This window comes from Neolamprologus brichardi, chromosome 20 (genome assembly GCF_056152115.1).
Source record: "Neolamprologus brichardi isolate AB-2024 chromosome 20, ASM5615211v1, whole genome shotgun sequence".
Classification (NCBI taxonomy): Eukaryota; Metazoa; Chordata; class Actinopteri; order Cichliformes; family Cichlidae; genus Neolamprologus; species Neolamprologus brichardi.
Genome location: NC_142123.1, coordinates 24,813,755 through 24,838,811, shown reverse-complemented (window position 1 = coordinate 24,838,811; position 25,057 = coordinate 24,813,755). Strand labels below are relative to the sequence as shown.

Genomic DNA, 25,057 nt, shown 5'->3' with positions numbered 1-25,057 from the left:
TGACTAATTATGACAACTCTACCCATGGCACCAATCTAAAAAATCTCAAGTGAAACAAAAATGTAAGGTACCCAACATCACCTTCTTCTCAGGAAGCTGCCAGTTGTTGGCTTTAAGTTGGTAGAGCTCATCAAACTTCATACTGATGTCTTCTATCGAGAGCTGTAGCAGATCCCAGAACCCTGCAAGGTCCTGCGATGTTGGTCGTGGGTTGGCATTTATATTCTAGGGAAAGGAAAGTGAGACAGATGAATAGATTTGGACCAAACAGAGAAAATTAGTCACATCCTTACCCACACAAATACTTCCCGGGCAGCCTGCCTTTAAGCAAATAGATGAAAATAAAATACATTTGATGCCAATCAACAATTAGAATATTGCAGTAGGACAAGCGACCAATCGTGTAAGATCGGTGTGAAGTTTGCATTTCTGCTTGAAACTTTCCTAATTAACATAAAACAATGAGATCTCCCTTTATGTAGGTCAAATAATGGAAAACAAATGATCTTTTACAATTGGGCAACAAAGGTAGGACAGCAAACACACACACACACACACACACACACTCAACAGGACATAATGAAGCCACTCACCAAGTTCTCATTACAGAGCCCTCTGAACTGCTCAAACTTCTGTGATATGAGGAGCTGAGCACTCCCTACTGCACTGCGGATCGTCCCCAAAACTACAAAGACACAAATATGACAAACCCTTAACAAGCAAAGAAACATTTCCAGTTAGAATAAAGACATATTAGAAACAAACTTTGAGTTTTAGAGTTAATACATGAGTCTTTTTGCATGTCTGAGTTCAAGTACATAAAGGGTCAAGACGTGAAGAGGTGTGATGCAATGTGTTTACTAACAATTACCATTTAACCTGGCTTGACAGCAAATAATTTTCTTACAAGTATTTTATAAACTCTTTCATAGCGTTGACAACAAAAGATTCTTTCAGTCATGTATTTGCATGTAAATGGAAATTCATAATTCAGGTTCACAGAGAGTAGGAGGAATGATTATCTGAAGGAGCCTACACTGCTCATCTGCTTCTTGCTCATTCATATTTAAGGCATTGCAGAGATTGATCTACTTAAGAGCCTGAGTGGTATTTTGGGACATGAATAAGTGAAATGAGTCTGCAGTGGCTCTGTTATAGCTAAACTAATGCTTACCCTGCCCCCGTCCTCTCTAATAAGCTGTAGTACTGTGAATCAATGGCAGTAATGACTCTGTCATGCTTTGTCTCTGTGTCCTTAATCAACAGGGATGAGACCTGACCTAGTGTCCTGTCTGTGAACTTCACTAACAGGCACAGCAACTCAATTCTTCTTAGCAATTAACTGATAGCAGATTTTTTTCAATTTTTATACAACTGTGGCTCTTTTTTTCTTTGTAGCACATTAACATCTAACATTGAAAGATACTCTTGAAATCAACCTAACATGCTTAGTTTTTTAATAATTTCATTTCAATTTTTCATCGATGTTGAGGATTCAAGCCAAATGTTCAAAATGTAAAAAACAAGTACCAAGTAAATACTGTGCGTAAACACAGCACTTTCTTACATGTATAAACTGACATTCATCTCACATGCTGTGGGATTTATCTGGCCCTTGATTTGTTTTGCACTTGAATGACAACAGTGACTTGAATGAATGACATCACTCTGCATGGGTGAGTGAGAGGGAGTAAGAGCGACAGAAGCGATAACACCAGTCTGGAAAAGGTCCGACCCCGATTTGCATGTTGCGTGGGAAAATTAAGACAGATTGCAAAGAGATCTGTGATCTGGCCAACAGACAGGCATACAGTATATGTGGCAAAGGGCAAATGAGATTATTATATCTTATCTGAAAACAGGACACATGACAAAAGTAAAACGAGGCCTATGTAAATGTGCTGATAGCCACCTTATCCATTTCTGTCACCTACCCTCCTCTGAGAGCTTGTTGTCTTTGGTCTCCTGCTCCATCTGCTGACACCATCCCTCCATGCGGCCTGTTTCAGCCTGCAGTAGCTTCAGAAACCAGTTGCCGTCTCTGAGACATGCTGGCGTGGTAGGCTGAACAGCATCTCCCTGGCTGCTGCAGTTTCCAGACTCGAGGCTGGGATCTGGAGGCGGCAACGAGGAGGGGTCTAAAGCTGGGTCGAGAGTCTCTGGGGGTGAGATGGATATCCTGGATGGTGCTGAGTTGTGTTTAAGTGGCTGCTGCTCCATGGCTTTGTCCTGTCCGTTCGGCGCAGTATTCACCGTCTGACTGTTGGCGCAGTTGGTTGTGTTGTTTTCTATGGGTGCGGCATCCTTAGGCTCCTGAGGCTCAGTCTCTGTATTTTGTCTGGAGGCCATGCTGCTGTCCCGGCTGAGACTGCAGACACATGCATAAATATCAGCTTCTGACAAACTTCGACAAAAAGGACAATTAAGTGATGGGGCAAACATGTTCCACAGTAACAGATCTAGGTCAGTGCATTTGACTGACAAGACTGTGGCAGCTGATTGTGCATTATCATTTACTGCAAAGACTCGGAAAGATAGCATTGCGGATGTGACAGTACAGATATTAGCAACAAATCAGGTATACAACATGAAAGCTTATCAGACAACTGGCTTCACAGATAATGAGCAGGAGAAAAAGAGTGGACTGTCAAACAAATGTGATTACGGGAAATTACTGTGCTCTGCAAAAGTTTAAATGGCGTCTTTCTCACTATGTTCAGCTCACTACAGTCAAAACAAGAGTAAAAATCCATCAATCAGAGCGCTATGCTGCTGCCAGGCTGACTGCTGAATGACCTTAGCCACTCACTGCTGTATAGGCTGCAGATGCACGAGCAACAGAGATGAAATAATGAGACAGTAAGTGCATGCAGTTAGGAAGGGAAAAGTACAAGAGCTACAGCACATTAAAATCAGGCCTGACAATAGAGTTAAAAAACAAACAAACATCACCACCAGAATACCATTGTTTTAAAGCCAATAATATAACTATAGCACATATACTAAACACTAAAACACAAACAACCTATTTAACATTATCCAACCCTCCCCATCTTGTACTGCTAAAACAGGTGTGACTCATCTGGGCATATAAAATGGACCTCTGCAGGAAGCTGATCGATGAAACTCAAATCAAACCATTAATGACAAAAATTAGAAGATGTAAAAATTAACATCTTCTGTCCAAAATCTATTTTCTTTCTTTATTGTGTTTTACAATTGTAATTATACTTCTACATCAGATCTACCTCGTAACTTCAGGTTCCAGTGTAGGAATGAAAGCAATTTCCAGTTACCTCATAAATTAGGACATAAATTTACCGCAGAACTCAAAATCAGGCTTAAGTCTGGAAACACTGCAACATGAGTGTATACTTACGGCCTGCCGTTTTCAACTTGAACTCCGATTGACTGAAACTTAAGAGGTTTAGCCAGTAGCAGGGGTTCTTCTCTTGGAACTGGCAGAAGACAGTCAACCTGAAAAATGAACAACACAATATATCAGTGAAATGCAACTCTGTTTGTCTGTCTGTCTCTGCTTGATTATATCTCCAGCAACAACAACAAAAAAAAGAAACTTACTTGAATTCCAATAGAGGAAAGTTTCCTCTTGGGTGCAGTCGGGGGCTGCTCTAGAGTGGTACCACTGCTTAGGGTGTCATTTTGGGATTGAGTAGATGTGGAAGTGGTACTTGTAGCAACAGTAGTGGTTGTGGTGGTGGTAGGTGGGAGGTCACGGGGGGCTGGAACAGGAGGTATGGAGCCTGCAGATGGTGCTGGGGTTGCAGCAGGGACAGGCGCTGGTGGAGGCTGGGTCCCCTTAGCCAGGCTACCCGTGCGTATGCTACAGAGGCTGTCAGAGGAGTTGCTCCGTCCTGACTGGCTGTTGACCTCACTGCCACGGTCCTGCTGGTCAAGGTATGTGTCTTGGGCTGACTCGGTGCTGCTCTGTAATGTCACTGAGATGAGGGGCTTGGAGGTGGTACGGGGAGGGACTGGAGGAGGAGCTTTCCTATTGCTGACTGCTGACAAAAAAAGAACAGAAAAAAAAAGAAAACTAAAAGAACGAAAACATAGGGCTTAGAAAGGGAATCCTGCACTTTGTCACATAAGACTACTGAAACAAAGCAAGACTAAGCCAGCCCTAAGCCAGCTGGTGTGTACCAAATGCCAAAACATAAAACTATTAACATGGCTATCTGAAAAACAAACGTGTACCTTGCCCTTATTGCTGTCTCTATTGGGCCGTACTAAAAGCTACCTCTATGCTTACAGTAATGTACTTCTGTTGGTGGCTGTGTTCCATTGACGTCAGCCTGTCTCTGGAGATCTTCCTTTATATGCCACACCTTCACAGGCCTTTTGCTCTGGGGACTGTCAGGCAGACAACTCTGCCTTCTCTAGTGATATTCAGCTCAACAGTTCTAGGTCTTATGGATCCAGGAACTGAGGGTAGCAGTCCATTTTTGAGCTTTTGTTTGTGTTTTCATCCCATTTGAAGTACAGATTAGTCAAATAAATAAAGTTATCCTGTTGTATTTTGCATTTTTCCCCCAGTCATGCTTGACATGTTTTAGTAAATGTATGAATAGGAAAGGAAACAGGAAAACGCAATTCAAAACTTGACTGGCTATCTGTGTGTGTGATGTTTTTCTTTTGTCTCCACAGCATAACAAAAAGGAATCAAACAATTGTACTTTATTCCCCTCCTCCACTTGCTCTGTTCTTTCAACTACCATTGAGCCTCCCTCTTTCATTTGTTCTCAATACATTCAGCTTTGTTAGACTAATCAGCGACAACTGGCCTTGTAAACACTATATCAGCAGCAACATACATAGATACATAGAATTTGGTCCTTATCATCATTTCCTCCTATGGATTTTTGGCTACTAGTTCTTAATTTTTCAAATCAAACAGGATAGAATGGATCAGAGAGAAACTCCACCGACGACTAGTGTTTTCAATGATGACTTTTTCATTTTACAAACTCAAATCCAATACTCAACAATTACTATTTTATAATTAAGTATTTAGTAAGTAAAAACTAGAGATGGCATGATACCACTTTTTTATGTCCAATACCGATATCATAAATTTGGATATCTGCCGATACCGATATGAATCAGATATAGTGTATTTTTTAAACAATAAAACTGTTTTTTAATATCTTGCTGCATTTTGTATAAGTTCATACTCAAGTAAAAAAAAACAAAAACCCAAAAAACACTAAAGCTATTCTGTTATACCCGTATGCAAAAAATACACTGCACCCAAAATATTTCATAGTTCAGCGATACTGATCAGTCTAATAAACGTAAACCTACACATTCCTCCCTATTATGGTATTTTAAAGAGTACTTAGCGAAAATATTAAGCAACCTAACTAACAAGATTGGGTTGATTACATCGATGCTTAATCGACGTAATCAACTTTAATTTAATGCACGTGTAAAAAAAAAAAAAATGCACAGAAATCAATTATTTTTCCACAATAATTAAATAGATTCAACAGCTTTCTTCAACAGAATTGCAGACTGCACAGATGGTACTTTCCTGAAGGAACAAGTACTATAGCTTACTAGGGTATATTAGACTTAATAGTTACTATATACAGTAATGGACTTCTATACATTTTACATCAGATTAAAACTTTGGGTGTAAGATTCAGATAATTATTTAATGAAAGCTAGACATTTTAAACGAGAATAAGAAAGAAAAGTACGTCTGTATGTTAATGCCCTACCTGCCCCCCTGGCTAAACTTTGCTAGTTCCGCCCCTGCACAGTTACCAGCTGTCAGCTATGCAGAAAAGGATCCTGGTGTAGAAAGTAATATTAAATACATTCTAACAACAGCGTATCAAGCTTAAACGTGCAGCTGTTGTTCAGCCGCTAGTTTCCTCTTTCTAGTGCAAAGTGGGCCAAAAACAAACAAGAGAACAGAGAACAGAAAAGCCGATCAGCCGATCATTGATCAGCTTCATGACTAAAGTAGCAACAGGAGAGGGAGGGAGAGAGAAGAGGCAGTTGCTCCTTATTCAGTATCAGTTGTTAAGCTTAACGTGGGAATGCCTTACAAACATTCAGAGATGAACTTACACACTTGCTTTACTTCGCTCTGGGATAACTTTCTCGGAGATGAAATGGCGGTTTGGTAGCGAGGCTCCAACTGCTCAACTAGACCACTGACAGGTCTCGCAAGTCGGAGCAGTATGCGTCACGTACGGTTATGAGCTTAGTTACGCCATGTTGCACGTTTTGTGAGGTGCTTTCGTGATATTTAATGGATTGGATTACATTACATTACATTTTATTTCTCTCCGATATCCGATCCAGTCATTTAGGTCAGTATTGGACCGATACGATACGCAATATCGGATCGGTCCATCTCTAGTAAAAACACTGTTTGTCTTTAGCAGAGCACTTCTTTACATAAAGCTTCATATTCTGGCACTCAGAAACCCATGAACCATGAGCTTACAAATTCTTTCAAGGGAAACTGAAATGAGGCCTGAAAGTGGATTACCACTGAACTAAGACAATCTGACTCAGGGTGAAGGAATAGGAACGGTGCCTCTTTCTCTGTCATCAGTCTGAATGCAGGGTTGTGGTGCATGATATAGAATGAACTACAATACAAAAAAAAAGGGGGGAAAAAAAAAAGAAGCAAGGAACCAGGAAAAACCACAGGCTTTCTACAAGAAATAAGGGGAAGCATGCTATTTAAACAGTGCGATAATCAGCAACATATGCCTCAAAGAGTTGCAAAATACACAGTAGCAAATGCTTCTGCCCACATACAGCATTTACTGACACACATGATGGATGAAATATTTCTTTAAAATTAGCTGACCAAGTAATTTAAAGCTCACCACTTTGAATCAATAATAAAAATGCAGTATTTATTCTACCCGGTAGTGGTTTCAATTTAAATAGCAACCTATCACCCTGTAATTCTGTAGGCACTGCACTCCCATCATCAGCCTGTGACTCACAGAACCAGTAAAGCCCTTATTAAATCCCACAAACATACACAAACATGTCTGTGGATTGGAATCCACCCTATGTGTCACTCATGCAGCCCTGGCGAGCAGTGTCAAACTTAGAAACCATGCCTTCGTAGGAGCAAAACAGAACATTTATTATTTCCAAAGAAAGGCACTTCTTGTAGTACTCATAGCTTGGATGCATGAAATTCCCAAAGTTAATTGTGTCGTACTACATACAGAGTCACAGCACATGCCTCAGTTGCATTTGCTGGGTGACTGCACTGGGTCTTAACTGCACACTGCAATAAAATTGATCATAAGCCAAATATCTGTCAACACTTAACCACACACGTGCACTTTTCATTCAATTCAACAATAGCCCAATTTATAAGTAACAACAACAAATAGGTTAATGGGCCTTTACAGACATTCAGTCACAGTGAACGGGGCTGACTGCAGATTGTTTACACCTCTTGCAAGTGGCACAACCTATTTTGCTATCCTTTGGCAGTATGTGATATGACAGTTGCCCTCATGTGCCTTACTACAGGGGTAGTGCAGAGAAGCGATGGACGAGGTCTGCGATGTCTGAAACATTGGGTCAGGATCAGCTGATAGGTTTATCTTTGCTTCCAGAACTTCAGCCAGTGTATGACAAACCAAGAGCACCTCCAAGTCTAAAAAGCCCTGCTGTCCCTATTTGCTGTTTTACACATGTAAAAAACAAAAAAACAACAACAAAAAGCTAAAGTAGAAGTATAAAGAATGATATAGACTGTTACTTTTTGTTCAAACTAGAAGTTGGACGTAAACTCATAATGGCCTCCCAAATATCTCAAACTTTGGAGTGTGTGCACCTATGAAAAAAACAAAAAGTAAGCAAGAAGCTCTGTGTGGCCAAACTTAGTGCTATGAGTGTGCCGACAGGGAACCAAAACAATAAAACCGCTGGATGGTTAGCTAAACAATGAGTTGAAACTCTTAAGTGTCACAAAAACTAGGGGAGTTTTACTTACTTTACTTTACTTACATTTCTCTGTAGATTCATCAACACAAGAAATATATTTTAAGTTGTTTCCAATATTTAATCGAATACACTGTTATTACTGTAATCATTGTTATAGTAAAACGATTTTTTCATTTAATAGTAGTTTCAATGTACCCACTTTGAAGGGCTTAAACGCTCAAACATTTCATATACTCTCTTACTTTTTACATTTTCTATTCTTAGTCTAGCTATTTGAGACATTAAAAGCCAATAAGCTAACAGAACTCAGAAAGCCCATTGCCAGTTTGAAAGGTTATATGGACAGCAGGAGTCTTCAAATCACTTATTTGAGGTGCTCTCTCTTACTCAGAAAACAATTTAGATCAATTCCAATGCTGTCAACACCACTATGATCATCAAACAATTCTTAAATTGTTTCCCTTATGAGAGCTATGCAGTCTCTGACCCATAATATGCTCTGGCTCCATCAGCAGGTCTGTCTGAGTGCTATCAGATGACCACTAATGCGACCTGAAAACCAGCCTAAAACATCCATGTATATGACTGACTATTCTCATAGCTGTGTACTGATGCCATTAGAACTGTTTATTTATTTATTTTAAATTTACTTTCCTTATTTTAATTTAAGATATCTGGTGTGCCAGTTTGGGATTTAAGTTGTGATCACAGCTGATCTCATTTTGAGTTCTGACTTACAGTCTGATGTGTTAATTAGGCTGCTGCAGAGTGAACTTCAAGGGGAGACACTGTGCTTTAACATTAGTTTCTACTGAAGCACCAAGTTCGGCGTACATAAAAGCAAAGCACACACCAACCCTCACAAACAATATTGTAGCCTATTGTGAATAAACCTTTCGGGACATGAGCCAAGTATCATGAAAAGAGATGGAAGCTCTGTCCAAGATTAGCCAGTGTTACTGCACAACAGACAGACAGACTGTGGGAGTCACAGACAGAAAGATTAGAGCAGGACACACGCTGAGCATGACTTCTGACGGAAAAACAAACAAACACTGTTCACATGTATAGGAAGGCATTCAGAGATAAAAAAAAAAAAGAAAAAAAGAATTAAATCAAATAAAATAACCATTAAATGCAAAATGGAGCATCTGATCAAAACCAATTACATGTAAGCTGGAAATTAGTTTGAGTTTTGTAACACATTTGAATTAGGCATGGGGTATCTGTTGAAATTATGGATATATTTACACGAGGGATTCTGCATCAAAAGAATCTTAGACGTCACAAAAGAGGAGGATATTTGAGTTTGAGTGTGTCTAGGCTTAAACCTGTTATTGTTTGAGGTACTCTTTGGAGGCGTATCAGAGTTTTTAGTTAAACATTACCATAGCAGGATAACAAAGGAATTTCAAATGTTATTTAGAAAGAGAAAGCCTTGGACTTCTTAGACTTTTAAGGTCACAGCAGGTTACTATAATGTTCATGAAAACCAACACTTGGAGTGAAGCCAGTCACCAACAGTTGATCTTTTCCTGCACAGTAGAGCTTAATACAGCCTACTGTAAGGTTTTCATGCAAATTTTAGTTTTTGTATATATTTAAATGACAGGTTGGTTTGCGCTGTAATTTTGCTGGTTTCTACAGCTCCATTATGTGACATGTATTAATTTTGTTACCACAGTTTTAAGAATCTGGTATGGATTACATAGTGCTTTTCCACAACTCTTTAAGAAACAAGGGTAACAGGCTTAAAGGTGTCAGTGAAGACACAGTAAATCACTGGGTAGGGCAGGCAGACTTCATGGGAGAAAACTATCTATTGAGAAGGAAAGGCAGCCAGCCATTAAACAGACAAAGCTTACATACTGATAGGAAAAGCAAAAGTGCTTACACAAAACAGACTGCAAAATCAAACCAAAAGTACATTATGAAAACAAACAGCTATGAGTTCATTAATACTACAGTTACAGGTTCTTCATTATTCTGTCTAGTATTATAAGATTAAATGTTCCATATAATTGTCTACAGACAAAAACATGTCCAACTGTCCTACTAGTGGCGATCATTTTCTACTGAATAGTCTGACATCTTTAAGGCCATCTGTGGTTCTACATCTGACCTATTGGAGTACGTCAACAGTCTGGGTTGGAAGCTAATCAGTTAAATCAAGGACGCATGCCACAAGTCTCTGAGATTAGCTCTTTCACAACTCCATAATTTTCACTGCAAAACACAGCACTCTCTTTCAAACTAATAATGACCAATTAAAAACACTAAGCTCTACATGAGTGAAGTGTGCCCCTTAGAAATATAACTGAAATAAATTAAACAACCTGAGGTTGATTTGTTTTTCTACACAGAAATACATACATGATTGTTATTGTCAGTAAATATGTTATGTCTGATGTCTAGACTAAACATATCTAAAATGTGTCTCAGTGTAATACACAAAACGTATATTACACTGAGACACATTGTTGTATTCAGCAGGCAAAATACAACATAAAGTTAAAAATCAACTGTATTTTTTAGGAGCTGGCGATTTTGGATTGAACAAAAGTATTTCAACCAATGCGAAAGCAGTTCTCAGATAAATGCATTGCATTAGAGCAGGAAATGGGACTGGCCTTTACTGTAATGTCCAACTGTGTTAACAAATAGCTCCACATTCATCATTAGAAAGCCCGTCTGCTGCTGACCTTATTGAGAAGCTACACTTGCTTTGCCATTCAGTCAAGAGATTACCTCATCAATGAGTGTGAGAGGAAGAGTGTGTAATACTGTGGAGAATGACTCATAGTCTGTCCATGATAAAACACAGCCACACCAAGTCTTGTTTAATGTAATTCTGGATACAGTGAACACACCTTTTTTTTTTCCTGAAGCTTCAAAGCCACCTAGTTTGATTACACCTGGTCAAATGTTAAGCAGGATTTAAGTTTTTACTTTCTAACTTTACAATGGTAGTCAATTTAAACACTAAGGTACGGTTACTGTGTTTCGCTCTAATGTTACAGTGCTTTATGTGCACATCCTAGTTGTTTCAGGGGTCCTTAAAAAGCCTAAGCAGAAGTGTCCGAACTGCAAAGCACTACTGAGTGCAGGAAGCTGATAAATTATTGACTGTGCCCCAGGTCTTGAATGAATAAAGATGGCCCTTTGGACCAAATATAGCCACTTGTGCCAGGTGAGATAAAAACATTTCAAGATGCTGATTGTCCAGACAATTACTTGTTCCTTTCACACCACAGGACGTCTAGAAAATAAATATACCGGCACCATTACAAGTGGAGTCGACTTAAAAATTACCTAGTTTCTGTCAACAAAACAACACTATGAGCTTTAGTACAGCACTCACTTTCTGACCTATGGGGAAGCATTTTATAGTAGACCAATATGATTGTACATGTGGGTTCAGATAAACGTGAATCATAGCTTTCTTCGTGCCTCTGGACACACATCACTGTCACATGCCCGGGATAAGAGAGAGCCGTTACCTCATCTAACGTTAATCCAAAAGACCACCGGGGAGATAAATTAAATACCCAATGAGCTCAATTTAAAGCACACTGAGCCGCTGAGCTTCTTTATCGTTTTAATTAACGATCTGTGGCAGTGGATTACGACTTACAACCGTCTCTAATAAAAACTTATTTGGAAATATAAGATCACTCACCCACACAACCCACTAGCCACGGTTAGCTAATAAACGGGCTGGTTAGCCAAACTAAGCCCGCGCCGGGATGTCCCTAACGGGCTGGTGACGGCTCGGCTACCGTTAGCCTTTGCTGCTAACCAGTCCAGGGCTTGCCGCGGCGTGCTATCACACAGGGTATTTAACGTTGAGTAATGGTACCCGGAGGCGCTGTATAGTCGATATCAGCGGGGCAACAACGAGATGGCTTTTCACTCTAAAAACAGGCAGCCAACATTGCTGCTCCTCGCCTCGCTCAAACAGCTTGTATCAGGGTTTCATCCTCTTTCTTCATCCACGTTAGCTAGCTAGTTAACCTACCACACCATTAGCTTACGTTAGCTCGCTGTTGCTAGCGTAGCAAACAGCAGCTGACTGTCAGAACCATAACGCTCAACCGGGAAAAAGGTGACAAAGACCTTACTGTTAGTGGTAGACTCGGAGAAATCCTTATTTTCTGTTCATTCACGAACGGCGGACGAGATGGACACGGGTGTAGTGCCTGGGAGACACAACGAACACTGAAGAAAAGATTTGTAGTACACGCCCTTGACGACGAGGATTGGAGTCCACGTTTTCTCCGTAACCGATTTCTCTAAACGATTGGACAGAGCCGGACCTCAAACTAATCGAACACGAAGGTGATTGGTTTATGTCTGGGTATTACGTTGTTTATGAATGTGTTCACGGTAGGTGCGCCTCAGTTTGTCTGCGGCGCCGCGGGAACGGATTTAAGTCTAGACATAAAAAAAAATAAGCACATATCCAGCATGTGGTGATCTATTGTTACCCCAACAAAGGAGTGAACTGAGCTATTTCCTCCTATGTCTCCTCCTATTTATATATATATATATATATATATATATATATATATATATATATATATATATATATATATAATTATTATTATTCTATAGCCTTATTCTCCTATTACAATCATGCTATAATGCTGTGATTTTAATTTAAAAAAAAGCCCTGCATGAAACCAGAAAAATTAGTCTTTGAGGCAAGAGTACAATATAAATATAGGGTTTTCATATATAAGATTTTAATAGAATTAGGTACATGAAGCAATGAGACATGTGAATTGCAGTATATCAAATAGATACCCTAGACAGAAAACATTTCTAAATTGCTGGGTGGCACGTAGAGCTCAACCAACATTATCAGCTTATATTCATCTTTCACAGATATATATTGTATCGCTACACAGGTAAAAGTATTTGAAAAGTATTTCCCGAGTTCTTATTTTTTGTATGATTGTCACAATTTTATGTTTCAGATCATCCGACAAACTAATATAAGACATAGATAACACAAGTAATCATAAAATACAGTTTTTAAATTTATTAAGGGAAAAGAGTTATCCAAACCTACCCGACCTTTCATGAAAAAGGTGCCCCAATATGATAAAGGTGCCCCAATAAACTGTATAACTGGTTGTGCCACCTTTGGCAGCAGTCAGGCGTTCGCAGTGACTAACAATGAGTCTTTCACATTGCTGTGGAAGAATTTTGGCCCACTTTTCTTTTCAGACTTGTTTTCTTCTTTTTTGTGCCATTGATGGTTGAACTTGTTGGTGTTGGTTCTCTTTCAGCATTGTCTGGTAGAGATCAGAATTAATGATTCCATCCTAAAGCAGCAAATCAGCCCCAGACCATTACACTACCACTGCCATGTTTGAATGATGTTCTTTTTATGTACTGATACTGTGTTAGTTTTACCCTACATGTATCAGGAAACAAGCTTTCCAACAAATTCAACTTTTGTCTCAAAACTCCACGGAATATTTTCCCCCAAAATCTTGGGTGAACATCAAGATGTTTTTTTCTTGGCAAATGAGAGAAAGAGCCTTTGTGTTCTTTTGGGTTAGCTGTGGGTTTTTTGTATCTCTCTGATGGATACCATTTTTTCCCAGTCTCTTTCTTATTGTTGAATCATGAACTCTGAACTTAAGTGGGACAAGTGAGGCCTGCAGTTCCTTAATTGACGTTCTGGGTTCTTTTGTGGCCTGGATCAGTTGCCGATGTGCTCTTGGAGTAATTTTGGTAGGCTGGCCACTCCTGGGAAGGTTCACCATTATTCCAAGCTTGCTCCGATTGTGGATGATGGCTCTCACTGTGTTTGACAGGAGTCCCAAACCCTTAGAAATGGCAATAGCATTGTAACCCTTTCTAGTCTGAGGGATGTCAATGACTTTGTTTCTCGTCTGTTCCTGAGTTTCTTTAGACTGTAATAATAATAACTGTGGAATGGTGTGTAGTTTTAAAGGTCTTATAAGCTACTTCACTTTGTCATACAGGTTTGATATAAGTGGTGTCTTGGTTCAACAGGTCTGCCAGTAATCAGACCTGGGTATAGCTAATGAAATTGATGTTAGCTCAAAACAATGTGGTTAATCACAGTTAATTAATTACTTAACAAGACGGGCAATAACTTTTTCACACAGGACCAGGTAGGTTTGGATAGCTCTTTTGCCTTAACAAATTACATCATAATTTAAATATTGCATTTTGTATCTTCTCAGGTTATCTTTGTCTAATATTACATTTTGCTTGATGATTGGAAACTTCCAGTGGACAAGTATATAAAAAAATCAGAAATGGGGCAAATACCTTGTCCTGACACTGCTGAGATGAAAACCTTTTCTTTACAGAACATAAAGAAGAAGAAAAAAAGATGTTTGTGGTCATTTAGAAAAAAAATGTCACATAGTTTGTTCAGCAGAATAGCTCCAGCGTCATTATTCAAGATCTTCATTATTTAAGATTAAATCTCTCTGCAGTATATGTAGCAGAGTAGACAGCTGAGCTGAGGTGATACAGAGTCAAGTTCTGCTCTTACATTAGCTTGTTAACTATTTTTTTAAATACATTGAGTCCATATAGAGTCCAGCTTTTTCCCATTTGCATATGTACAGACGCAAATCAGATAAAAATTAAAAACATTAATAATCAGAAATTTTAGTCCCTAAAACTTTGATTCACTATTGACCTAAGAAAAATCCACCTGCCTCTATGTTGTAGTAGTTAACAAATTTGCCTTACATGTGAAAGATCCCTGTCTTGAGACCGCAAAGGGAAATAAAACCAGCCTCAGGAGATCATAGGCTTGTGTGTCCCTCATGCTGGCCCAGATAAATCGGAGGGTGGCATCAGGGAGGGTGTAAAACTGTGCCAAATCAAACATGGAGATCTTTGTGGTGAATAGCTAAAAGTACCACTAAAAGTATCTCGGACTATAATTAAATTTTTTAAAATACTCATAAGTATGAATTTATGATTTAACATCAAAGTCATATAGAACTCTTTAGAAGAAAAATACTAACCACACATCACAACTCTGACACTTTTAAGCTACAGGGCAATTTGTTCAATAATAATAATAATACACAAATATATACACACATGCACCATAAAAACAGAAGTGAAGCTTGATTTACTGCATGAATTTACTATAGACACAGTAGATGTTTTTAAGAAATGTTCAGATTTTTTCTTCTTTACTGCAACAATGCTTGAACTGAATTCTAGGCAAAAAAATAGATAGTTTTCTTTGCTTATCTGCAAATCTCTCTATCTCTCTAAAACAGCATCTCTAACCTTCACCCTGTCAGCCTGGAGGAGTCATTATTGCGCACTTTTCCCTGAAAACATAACAATAATGTTACACATAAATGAAAAAAGATACAGAAAAAATGTGCCAAGCAAAATGTTCTTGAGTTTAGTTTTCCATCTAATAATGATTATATGAAAGGTGCTGTACATCTTCCATCCATTTTCTCAGCGATAAAGAAGAGAGCAGCTTGCAATATCCAGCTGCAGACTGAATATGCTGCAAACTCTTATTGTTAAAGCATGAGCACCTTAAAACAAAAGCCCGTACTTTGGTAGATATGTGTTTATCTATTGCAATAAAACAAGAGGAATACTCTACATAGATCTTTAAAAGGATCTGCCTTTCTAAACCACAGTCATTTAAGTTTAACACTTAAACCCCATAGGTGAAAAGGTAACACCTACACACAAAAAAATCTTATTTTTTTTGCATGTGCTACCTTTTTACTTTACGTTTTTAACAATGGAAAGTAACCTACTATTTATTTGAATTATACCTATAATAGTTAAGGTGTACAGTATTGTCAAGACTATTATAATAGCAGCGCATGTGGTGTCTTTTGCATACACTAAATATACACAGTGAAATTGTTACTCGGTGTACCTTTCAAAAACAGTAAAACAAGTTGGATTTCAGGAAAGTGGCCTCTTCCTTAAAGGGGCAATTTTCCAGACAATACTTACTTTTGCTATTATGAAGCGGAGTAAATACAGCAGAAATCATCTGACCCTGAACCATGCTTGCTTTAGACTCATACTTGCCATGATGCACTTTCTTCTACGCTCCTCTTTTTTACTCCTGATACATTTACCTTTGTTCTCTCTCCCATAGTTTGTCTTTCTTCTTCTCTATGCTCTTTCTCTCTTCTCATCTCCCAAGCCAGTGACCCTAGATGACTGCCCCTCCTTTAGGCTGGTTTGCTTGCTCACATGGGATCGTTTGATTGTTGCAGTTTTTTCTCTAATATTTTAGGGTCTTTTCCTTATAGTGTAAAGCACCTTTAGGCCACTGTTTTTGTGAATTGGTGCTATATAAATCAATTCAAAATGAATTGAATGTCTCGAAGGTAATTTCAAATCTTTGTAATCTTATTGCAATCACTAAGACCACCTTCTTCTCATGGGTACTCACTGGTGTTGGAGCTGTAGCTATAGCCTGGAGTGGTGGGTGGTGGTGACTCTGAATCCACAGAAGCTGTGTCTTCATCCTGGGAGCAGCCTGCTTGGATGGCCCGCAGGTAGCTATGGCTGCGAGACCGGAAGCATGTAGGCGCAGGCAGATCCAGAGCCTCCACAGCCTGCGATTCCCCCTCACAGTACGGTACAGAGTGCCCACAGCCCTGCCCGCATACCTGAAAGAACGTGTGCAGACTCACACGCTAAGGGCAGAGGGCAGACTGATAAACATGCATTAAACAGACCTGTGCTTATGATGGAAAAACTGCTCAGATATAAAAATCTTACTAAAGTAAAACCAAAGCATCAACAGCAAATGAAGCCAAAAGAGATGCGGTAAAAATGTCCCTGTGGTCGTGTGAGGAGTTTCCTAAAACTGCTTTATACATTCAAGTATTTTATGCAGTGGTTTTAAAACTAGGTCTTGGGTGTCATCCAAAGACTAACAAAACAAATCTGTGGGGTCGTGAGATGTGTGATGGGGTTGGAAATAAAAATGTGGAAATTTGAAGTGTGTGGGCAGCAGTCTAAAAGTCTATACTAAGTAATAAAGCTGTAGGATACTTTAAAGAGTGATGGCATTTTTAACATCTGTGTTCAGTGGTATAAAAATTGAATACACCTAACCCCTAGAACCAGGTTAATTGTTTTGTGCTTGCCTTGGGGTCAGTATGAAAGTAAATCACAATGCATTGTCTGAGTTGCCTAAAATAGCTTTCATTGTTGCATGGATTTGTGTTGTCACTGCACGATGGGAAAAAGCATTGACATCCGGCAGCAACTGAAATGTTTGATCAAGTGACATAAAAAGAAGCAGAAACAAGCATCAGCAGTTATTTTTATATTTGGCATTTCAGGACCAAATACGAAAGTGTTGTGGGTGGCATATAAACAAGACAAATTAGGCCTGCTCATTCCAAAAGCTGTGCATGAGTACCAAGAAATCCTTTAGGTCCGACTGACTTTACCTCTGGCCTGAATCGAGTCTCTCTATCATTAATATTAAACATTTCCAAAGATAGTGATGCCATTCCTTCTCTATGAAAGGTATTTTTACCTCCAATCCTGCTGATGAAGATGTACAACAAGCTCCCTCAGGTTTTTACTGAGTCATATCTTCCACTCTGAAATTCTGCAAACACTCTGAGGCATCATTTTGATTCGTCAAGTTTATTCCCGACTGGTTTATTCATAAACCATCTCTGCAGTCTCATAGACATTCATTTAAATATTCTCTCACAGTAGCTTCAAAATGTAAAGGTTGTGGCAGTCTATTTTATATACACGGGTTCATGAAGTCAATAAAATGTATGCAATTTTAGAAATTTTAGAAGGTATGTATGCTTTAAATATTGTTGCATTAAATCCAGCTTTAAATCTTTCCTTCGTTAAATTAATATTTTAACTGTTTTCAAAAGACGATTCTTGGGTTTTTTGCAGTTTGTGATGCAGCGCTTTCGATTATTTTGTACACTGCTCACTTAAATAAAACAGCAAAAACTACTTCTCTGTGGGAACTTATTAATAAAAGACCCAATTCAAACAGACTAATTAAAATTATCTTTGTCAATTATAACAACAATAAATAATAAAGAGATCATAGACATACCTGAGTGCCCGAGCCTCTGCCCAGTGTGCCAGAGCATTGGCTGAAATCATTGTTCCTGTGGCGTGGAGGGGCCTCTAAAGGACTCACCAGGCAGTCTAAGTTATCAAGGCTCCGATTAGTGGACAGCTCTTTCAGGGACGGCAGGGTGCTGTGGAAGTGAACGTAATAATCAGCCTCTCAGAAGTCAGAGCCTGGAATAAGTAAGGGGCTGTGTTTAATTGATGATATCCAGGAGTAACCTAAACCAGGGAAATGTTCCCCTGGGTTTTTTCAAATTAAACACGACTGAGATGTGTGGATAGTGATGTGTACTAGTGCTTAAATAGCAGTACAGAGGAAATAAAGATACAAGAGCAAAACTGCTAAATAGAATTTGAGAGATTTGAATTTCAATTTATTTAAAAAAAAAAAATTCCTCTGTTCTGCCTTGCCAAGTTGGCGCCTGGTGTTAGTGAAAATGTGTGTGCAATAAGCAACAGGGTGTGCTGGAGTGATTTTCATGGAAAGTTTACATATTATGAAATCAGGACTTGAGAAAGTGGGTAAAAGTACTAACACGCCACTCAGGGTACCTGCAAGGTGAAAGATGGAACTGTGGGTGGAGAGGAAAATTACTGGCAGGGTTAGGCAAAAAAAAGTGATGGAAAACAGTGGTAGGATCACTTAGGGTGGTTAGGGCCACACTGCCTGCCTCTAGGTTACACTGACCTCAGATGCTGCATAGAGCACGCACTTTGTAGAGGAGACCACAGATAATCCTCCCGCATGAGAGCGTAGCAACGAGGCCTGTCCGTTTGGATGTAGAGGTAAAACACATGGCAACAAGTTCACCGACTGCTTTCGCAGCACATAAAAATGGAATGTATATAGTTTCTTGTCCCCTTTCATTAGACTGCATCTTTATCTCCAATGTATATCTTCTAGGATCTTGTTTTGACCAAGTACTTTTGCACATACTGACATTTATTCATGACAGGATGCTGCCACCTGCTGACTACCTTTGGAGGCATGAGAAAAATACCCCTATAGCAAATACCCCTCCAGTGCCTGTTTATATTTTAATGGATGTAATGTAAAAGGGCACAAAATCAACAGTGGCAAAACAATGAGCATGATAAACAAGGTCATATTTTGACTCACTACACTGTGGGACTCACTTGCGTGGCGTCGGTGGCGGCTGCTGCTCACTCAGTGACTGCTGGGTGGCTTTCATGTAGCTCAGGCGACGAGCTGCAGATTTGGGCGAAGGTTTGGGGCTTCCTTCTGAGTCATCACTGTCCTCTACGTCTCCCATAGCTTTGACATAACTGCCACTGCGCATCCTTCGACAAGGGATCTCAGTTCCTTTGGTCCTTCCATGACCCAAAGTTCCTGCCCAGTCGCCCAGGGGGACCTGGATTATGCAAACAAATGCTTTGTTAAAAACTTTAAAATACAGGATAATACAGTATCCCTGCGTGCATTTCCTAGTATTTCGCAATATGATTGTGAGGATGTGCAGCAATGGCTTAAAAAAGGTCATATGATTGTCATGACTTGTGAGAAACTCTGCAAATGCGACAATAAAGATTCCCGGTGCTCAAACATTAAAAAACAAGACATACACAGAGAAATTATAAACAGATCCATGCAAACTTCCAAAAAATGATGATGGAGATGAATACTCACAAGCCCTCCTACCTGAAGGAACTGTTGTGCCAAGTCTTGGTGGCATGACTTTGATTTAAGCATGGTCCTGTTGACTGTAGCAGAGCCCTTCTGCAACACCTGCCTAGCCTGGGTAAGTGTGAGAGTGGACCAAGTGCCCCTCTTCACCAGAGTATCGTCCTTGCTTCCCCTAGTTCTTTCTTCCTCTTCCTTGGATCCTACTTGTGTTGCTGGGCATGCCAGGAACTTGAGGTCACTGCTGCTTTTGGAGGTCTTGAGAGTATGTGCAGAAATTGTGTTATAGCCCTGTGGAATATGTCTTGGAGGGGCCTGGCTGTCTGACACCGCTCTGCCAAGAGTCATCATGCTCAGTGGGTTGCGGTAACCTACAGCTATAGTGCCAGCTTTGGTAGTGTCAGTGTCCAGGGCATCATCTGAGCCCCAGAGGCCTAGTGTACTAGGTCTAGGTCTCTGCTTTTGCCCTTCAGTCTTAGCCCTGTCTTTACTTTTGCTCCTGCGGGTTGGTCTACCACTATCTTCACCACTTCCTGTAGTCCCAGTCATTCCTCCTGCAGAGCGCCCATTTAAGCTACCCTTGATTGCAGAGTTTTCCAAGGACTGAGACTTGGCAAACAGCTTTTGCACAGAATGCATCAGGTGGCGTATGCGTCCTGGGCTCTCACTGCGTTGCTTTGACATACGGCCTCTGTGGAACTGCAGTGTACTGAAGCCATCACGCTGTAGGGGCAGATGCCTCTCTAGCTGATCCAGTAGGCTGGAAGGTAACCGGTTCATCTTTGCTGCTGCTGCAGACGAGATAGTGGCCGATCCACTGGTGATCATAGGGGCACCAGTCAGGCCCAGACCCAAGCCCATACCCATAGACAAGGATGTGGATAGTGTCCCTGCCCTGCTGCCCTGCCCAACTCCACCACCGGTAGCCATACAGGCCTGGGAGCAGTCAACCTGGTCAGTCTGAGAGGTAAAATGCAGACGAGGGAAAGTGCTGCTGTTGGACATCTGGCTGAAAGGCAGCAAGCAGTCAGGAGTCAAGGTGGTGGGGCTGGTGGGAGGGCACTGGTGGAGATGGGGGTCCAGAGTGCCATAGTGGTTTATAGTAGGGCTCAACAGAAAGGAGCTGTGAGGGTCAGAGGTCAAAGGACACAGAGGCTTCTGTGAACAGCCCGCTGGTTCACACGAGTCAGACAGGTGACGACTGCGGTTGGCTCCTAACCCTTTCATGGTGGCTGAGGTATTGTCCTTAAAACATGTCTGCAATTAGCGCGGGTCTACTGACCTGCTGGGCCCATTCTGCAATGCAGAAAAATGAAATACAGAGAAAACATCTGATTAAACAATAGAAATTCAAGTCTCTGCTGCTGATACTCAGTACATGCAGTCTGTTAATGAAAAGAGCAAATACAAAAATGTCAAGACTTCAGGGCACATTTGTGCCATATTTTTGTTATTTCCATTGACTGACTAGCTTTTCTTTCTTCTTTTCTTTTCTTTTTTAAACTTTTTTTAGCTGCCCTTTCTAAAAGTAATGTTTCATTTTCTTTTTAAAATGTACAGGTGTTTGTCCCATTCTAGGGATTGCTGACAGTCCACCAAGCCATTTGTGAACAATTTTAAGCTTCATAAAAACATAGAAGTAACTCTACATTCCCATATTTAAAGCTAATGACCAAATTAGAGTACATAGAGCACATTTAGAAGCGTTAATCCCTCTGTGCCCTTGGATTATCAGAGGAGTGACTGAAAAAAAATGTGTGGTGCATTTCACAGAAGAAACACAACAATGAAAATAATGTGGAAAGGAGATCTACTGTCCTCTACAGCACTGTAAGTTCCTGTATACTGTAAGTTGATTAAAAAAAACACACCACTAGGTGGAGCACCAGTAGCAAGTGCCTACATAACAGTGTGTTGCTTGAGGGGAAATTTACACACACATTTTGTATTTGGCTCTTAAAGTACACTTCAAATTGAATATGTCAAACTTTAACGAAGTATATGTGTATGAAATATTAAAACAATCCTACTACGCGATAGAAAATTTATTGCCATTTAAACGCTCTGAACACTTTATAAGCAGTTTTCCTTCAATCACTGTCTCTATTATTCTGCCGCTGAATACATAAGCGCAATAGAGCCTCAAGATTGAAAAAACAAAAGACAGTAAATCACATATTATTCACAGGGAATAGAAGAAGCTATTCAGCTTACTGTATGAATTGTTTCACCAAAGCAGGAAACTAGACAGCCAAGGGCCCAATATAAGACATCATTATGATGTACAGCCAGGAGATACTACACTGACAGTGCATAGGAGAACGATTTTGTGACTCATACATGTAAATGAGCTTTATATTTAAGAAGCACCATTTGTCTCCAAAGCAGGAAATAAACCCTCATTTCCACAAATCATTTTTGGTCCTTTGCCATCCTCTCAAATCTACTTACTGTACTAGGAATTGTGATTCTTTCTTTTCTAACTAAAGGGAACAATAAATCTTCCCTAAAGCTCACTAAAAGAAGAATTTTGAGGCAAAGCAAATATTTTGCAGTTGCACTTCAGAGGAAACTATATTGGGTACAAGCGGAAATAAAAACAGAGAGCAATCTGAAATAAAACTTCACTCTAATGCCCATGTCACAGCTATAACCAGCAAACTGACAGGGGATGACAGCTCTGATGTGTAGCTAATGGCTGCTTTTTCACTGCCTTTTTGGGGTAACACTAAATCTAATGTAGCCTCCTCGTCAATAATAAACACCACAGTTTCCAGTGCGACAACGATAATTTTAACACAGCACTTCATCATCTATTGCATAAGATGTGTCTCTGTCATAAAGTGCCTCAGCAACACATCAGCAGGATGACCATAAGCAGAAAAACAGACACACAATAGAGAGCAAATCAAGGAAAGAGAGATATTTGAGTGTGACTGTCACGTGTGTCTTCTGTCACAGGTTTATTCATCCTCAAAGCTCACTATGAAAAGACAGTAATATTGCATCAAGATTATGAAAACTCATAATTCACAAAGCAGAAATCCATGTTGCATTAAATTCGCTCCAACAGATGCTGTCTGTATCAGAGTGGAGTGACTCACCGATCAGTCAATGGTAAGAGCCCTCTCCCACAGCAAGCATGAAATCTTGCCTGGGAGCTGAATGCAGAATGTTAACTGCACACATTTTCATTTTGCTGTGTTGGTTTGTCACTTCTTACATCTCTCCGACCTCCCATACACAATTTACAGTGAGGGAGCAGCCACTTATCTGAGTCAGTGTTCCTGGACGGGCGCAGCAGTGTGCTGACAAATACACCAGCGTTTTACAACGGCGCAGGCTGCTGTAATTCATCCGCCTGAGCTGACTGTAGCCCCACGTGTTCGCGTCCTGTAGGTGCCACTGCTGACAAACTGACACACACCTACACACGCTGGCACACCGACACACACAGAAACGTGCTAATTCGCCCACCTACCCATCCACCGCACCAACGAAACCCTGTCAAGTGTTGAGCATCACAGGGAGAAGATGAGAAAGAAATACTGTTCACAGTTCATGTAACTCTGTCGCAGGTTCAGTGCATCTGTCTGTCTGTCTGTGAGATGGTGGCCAGAAGGCTACTGCATAATTACAAGGTGAATGAATCCTTAGACTGCAATGAAGATGGCACATTTAAGACCCTGTTTCACATGCTCACACACTACACGGTTGTAGCAGTGACTGGCTGAACAGAGAACTGGGTGTCACAGGGTGACGGAAATGTCTTTAACTAGCAGTTCCAGGTACTGTGTTGTCATTCAGTATCTAAGGTGTGACCTGTCAGTGTTATACTAGCTACAGCTGTAGTCTGCTTAGGTAGTGTGGTAAGTGATCTTACAGTTCTTTGAGTATCCTGGTCCCATAAGGGTTTTGGAAGTGAACTATGGAAGGCCACAACCGTCATTATATATAATACAAAAAGAGATGTGACACACAGAATGTGTTGTAAATGATAATTGGCTTTGTATGAGAGTTAGAATGGTTGAGAGAGAAGTATAGTACGGTATTTCTGTATTTGAAAAAACACCTGTAAGTCGTGCATGTTATCTTCCTGAAACCCCAGGCCTCATATTACATTACATTTTGGCATACTTTGTTAAACTTTATTGTATTACACTGTGAAATAAACTTGTTGTATCCATATGAGGACATGCTTTTGTATAAAAAAAACAATTACTTCCCTTTCAAAGATGACATTCAGTTTTCATAAGGCTATCTCCATATTTTTGGAGACAAAACACGCATTAAGAGGCTCTAATGTCTGTGTCTCAACCTTGCGGCCCATGTCACCTCTACTTGCGGCCCGCATAATGACGTGAAGAAATATTTTAAAAGATTATTCACAAAATGATTTAATATGAAGGCAATAAGCAGAGTGTTACAGGCATAGCCCTAAAGAATGTAGCCTCATGGGTAGTGTAGTCTGTGCTGCAGGGAGAATGGACTGCCATACCCGTTATGTGTCTGTGAGCGCGAGGAGGGAGAAAAAGGAGAGTAGAAAAGTACGAGTTGTCACCGAGCAGAAACGGGAGAGGGAAACATGTAAATATATAATATATATATGTATATACAAAGTTGACCCAGACAACCAAGTAAAGCTAGTTTTCAGCTACAAGCCCGACACGGAACCTGACGTATTAGCCAGAGGTCCCTTTACTACGGTTCGGAGCCGTGGACCTTTTTTATATACGCGCGGAATAGTTTTCTATACGAGATCACTGCAAAAAGTGCAGCCTGACCTAATGTCAACCTGCTGTTACTCATTAATATTAAGATTTAAAAATCTAGTTGGTATTGGTATGGCGAGTAACCTTCAGTAATAGTAATAACTCACACAGCAATAGTACATTCATGTAGTTTTAAAAGCATGATAATATATTAAGTAATCCAAAGTATTCAGAATACGTTACTCATTGAGTAACGTAACGGAATATGTTACAAAATGCATTTTGGGGCATGTAATCTGTAATCTGTAGTGGAATACATTTTAAAAGTAACCTTCCCAACACTGCCCACATGTAGTGGGGCAAATGTGTCACACCTAAAGTCAACGCAGAATCCATAATTAAGCTAACACAATGTCTTTGGATTATGTGAGAAAACTGTAGCACCAAGACAGAAACCACCCAGGTACAGAGGCCACATGCAAACTCTACACATGAAGACACTAACTGACCGGGAAGTTCTACCCAGAGGCTTCTTGTTGTGAAACAACAATGCTAAGCGGTGCACCACTGTGCTGAACTCAGGTAAAGAGAATACACTTTGCTCATATTTTTCTTCTGCCGTCTGAAA

The 25,057-nt window shown here is 40.0% G+C and overlaps 1 protein-coding gene across 5 annotated transcripts in view; it reads right to left on the bottom strand.

Moving 5' to 3' along the window:
* Window positions 1-25,057, bottom strand: part of dlgap4a (discs, large (Drosophila) homolog-associated protein 4a) — a 98,904-nt gene that overhangs the window by 3,898 nt on the left and 69,949 nt on the right. The window contains exons 2-10 of one of the 5 annotated variants that reach the window (XM_006796523.2): window positions 19,724-21,013; window positions 19,213-19,448; window positions 18,056-18,203; window positions 16,403-16,649; window positions 3,583-4,025; window positions 3,380-3,477; window positions 1,935-2,368; window positions 594-685; window positions 82-225 (exon numbers count right to left, since the gene is read on the bottom strand). In XM_006796523.2, coding sequence (XP_006796586.1) covers window positions 82-225; window positions 594-685; window positions 1,935-2,368; window positions 3,380-3,477; window positions 3,583-4,025; window positions 16,403-16,649; window positions 18,056-18,203; window positions 19,213-19,448; window positions 19,724-20,944 — 3,063 coding nt within the window. In that variant the 5' untranslated portion in view covers window positions 20,945-21,013. The remainder of the gene's footprint in view (window positions 1-81; window positions 226-593; window positions 686-1,934; window positions 2,369-3,379; window positions 3,478-3,582; window positions 4,026-16,402; window positions 16,650-18,055; window positions 18,204-19,212; window positions 19,449-19,723; window positions 21,014-25,057) is intronic. The other 4 variants (XM_006796524.2, XM_006796526.2, XM_006796525.2 and 1 more) reach the window with 4 other exon arrangements.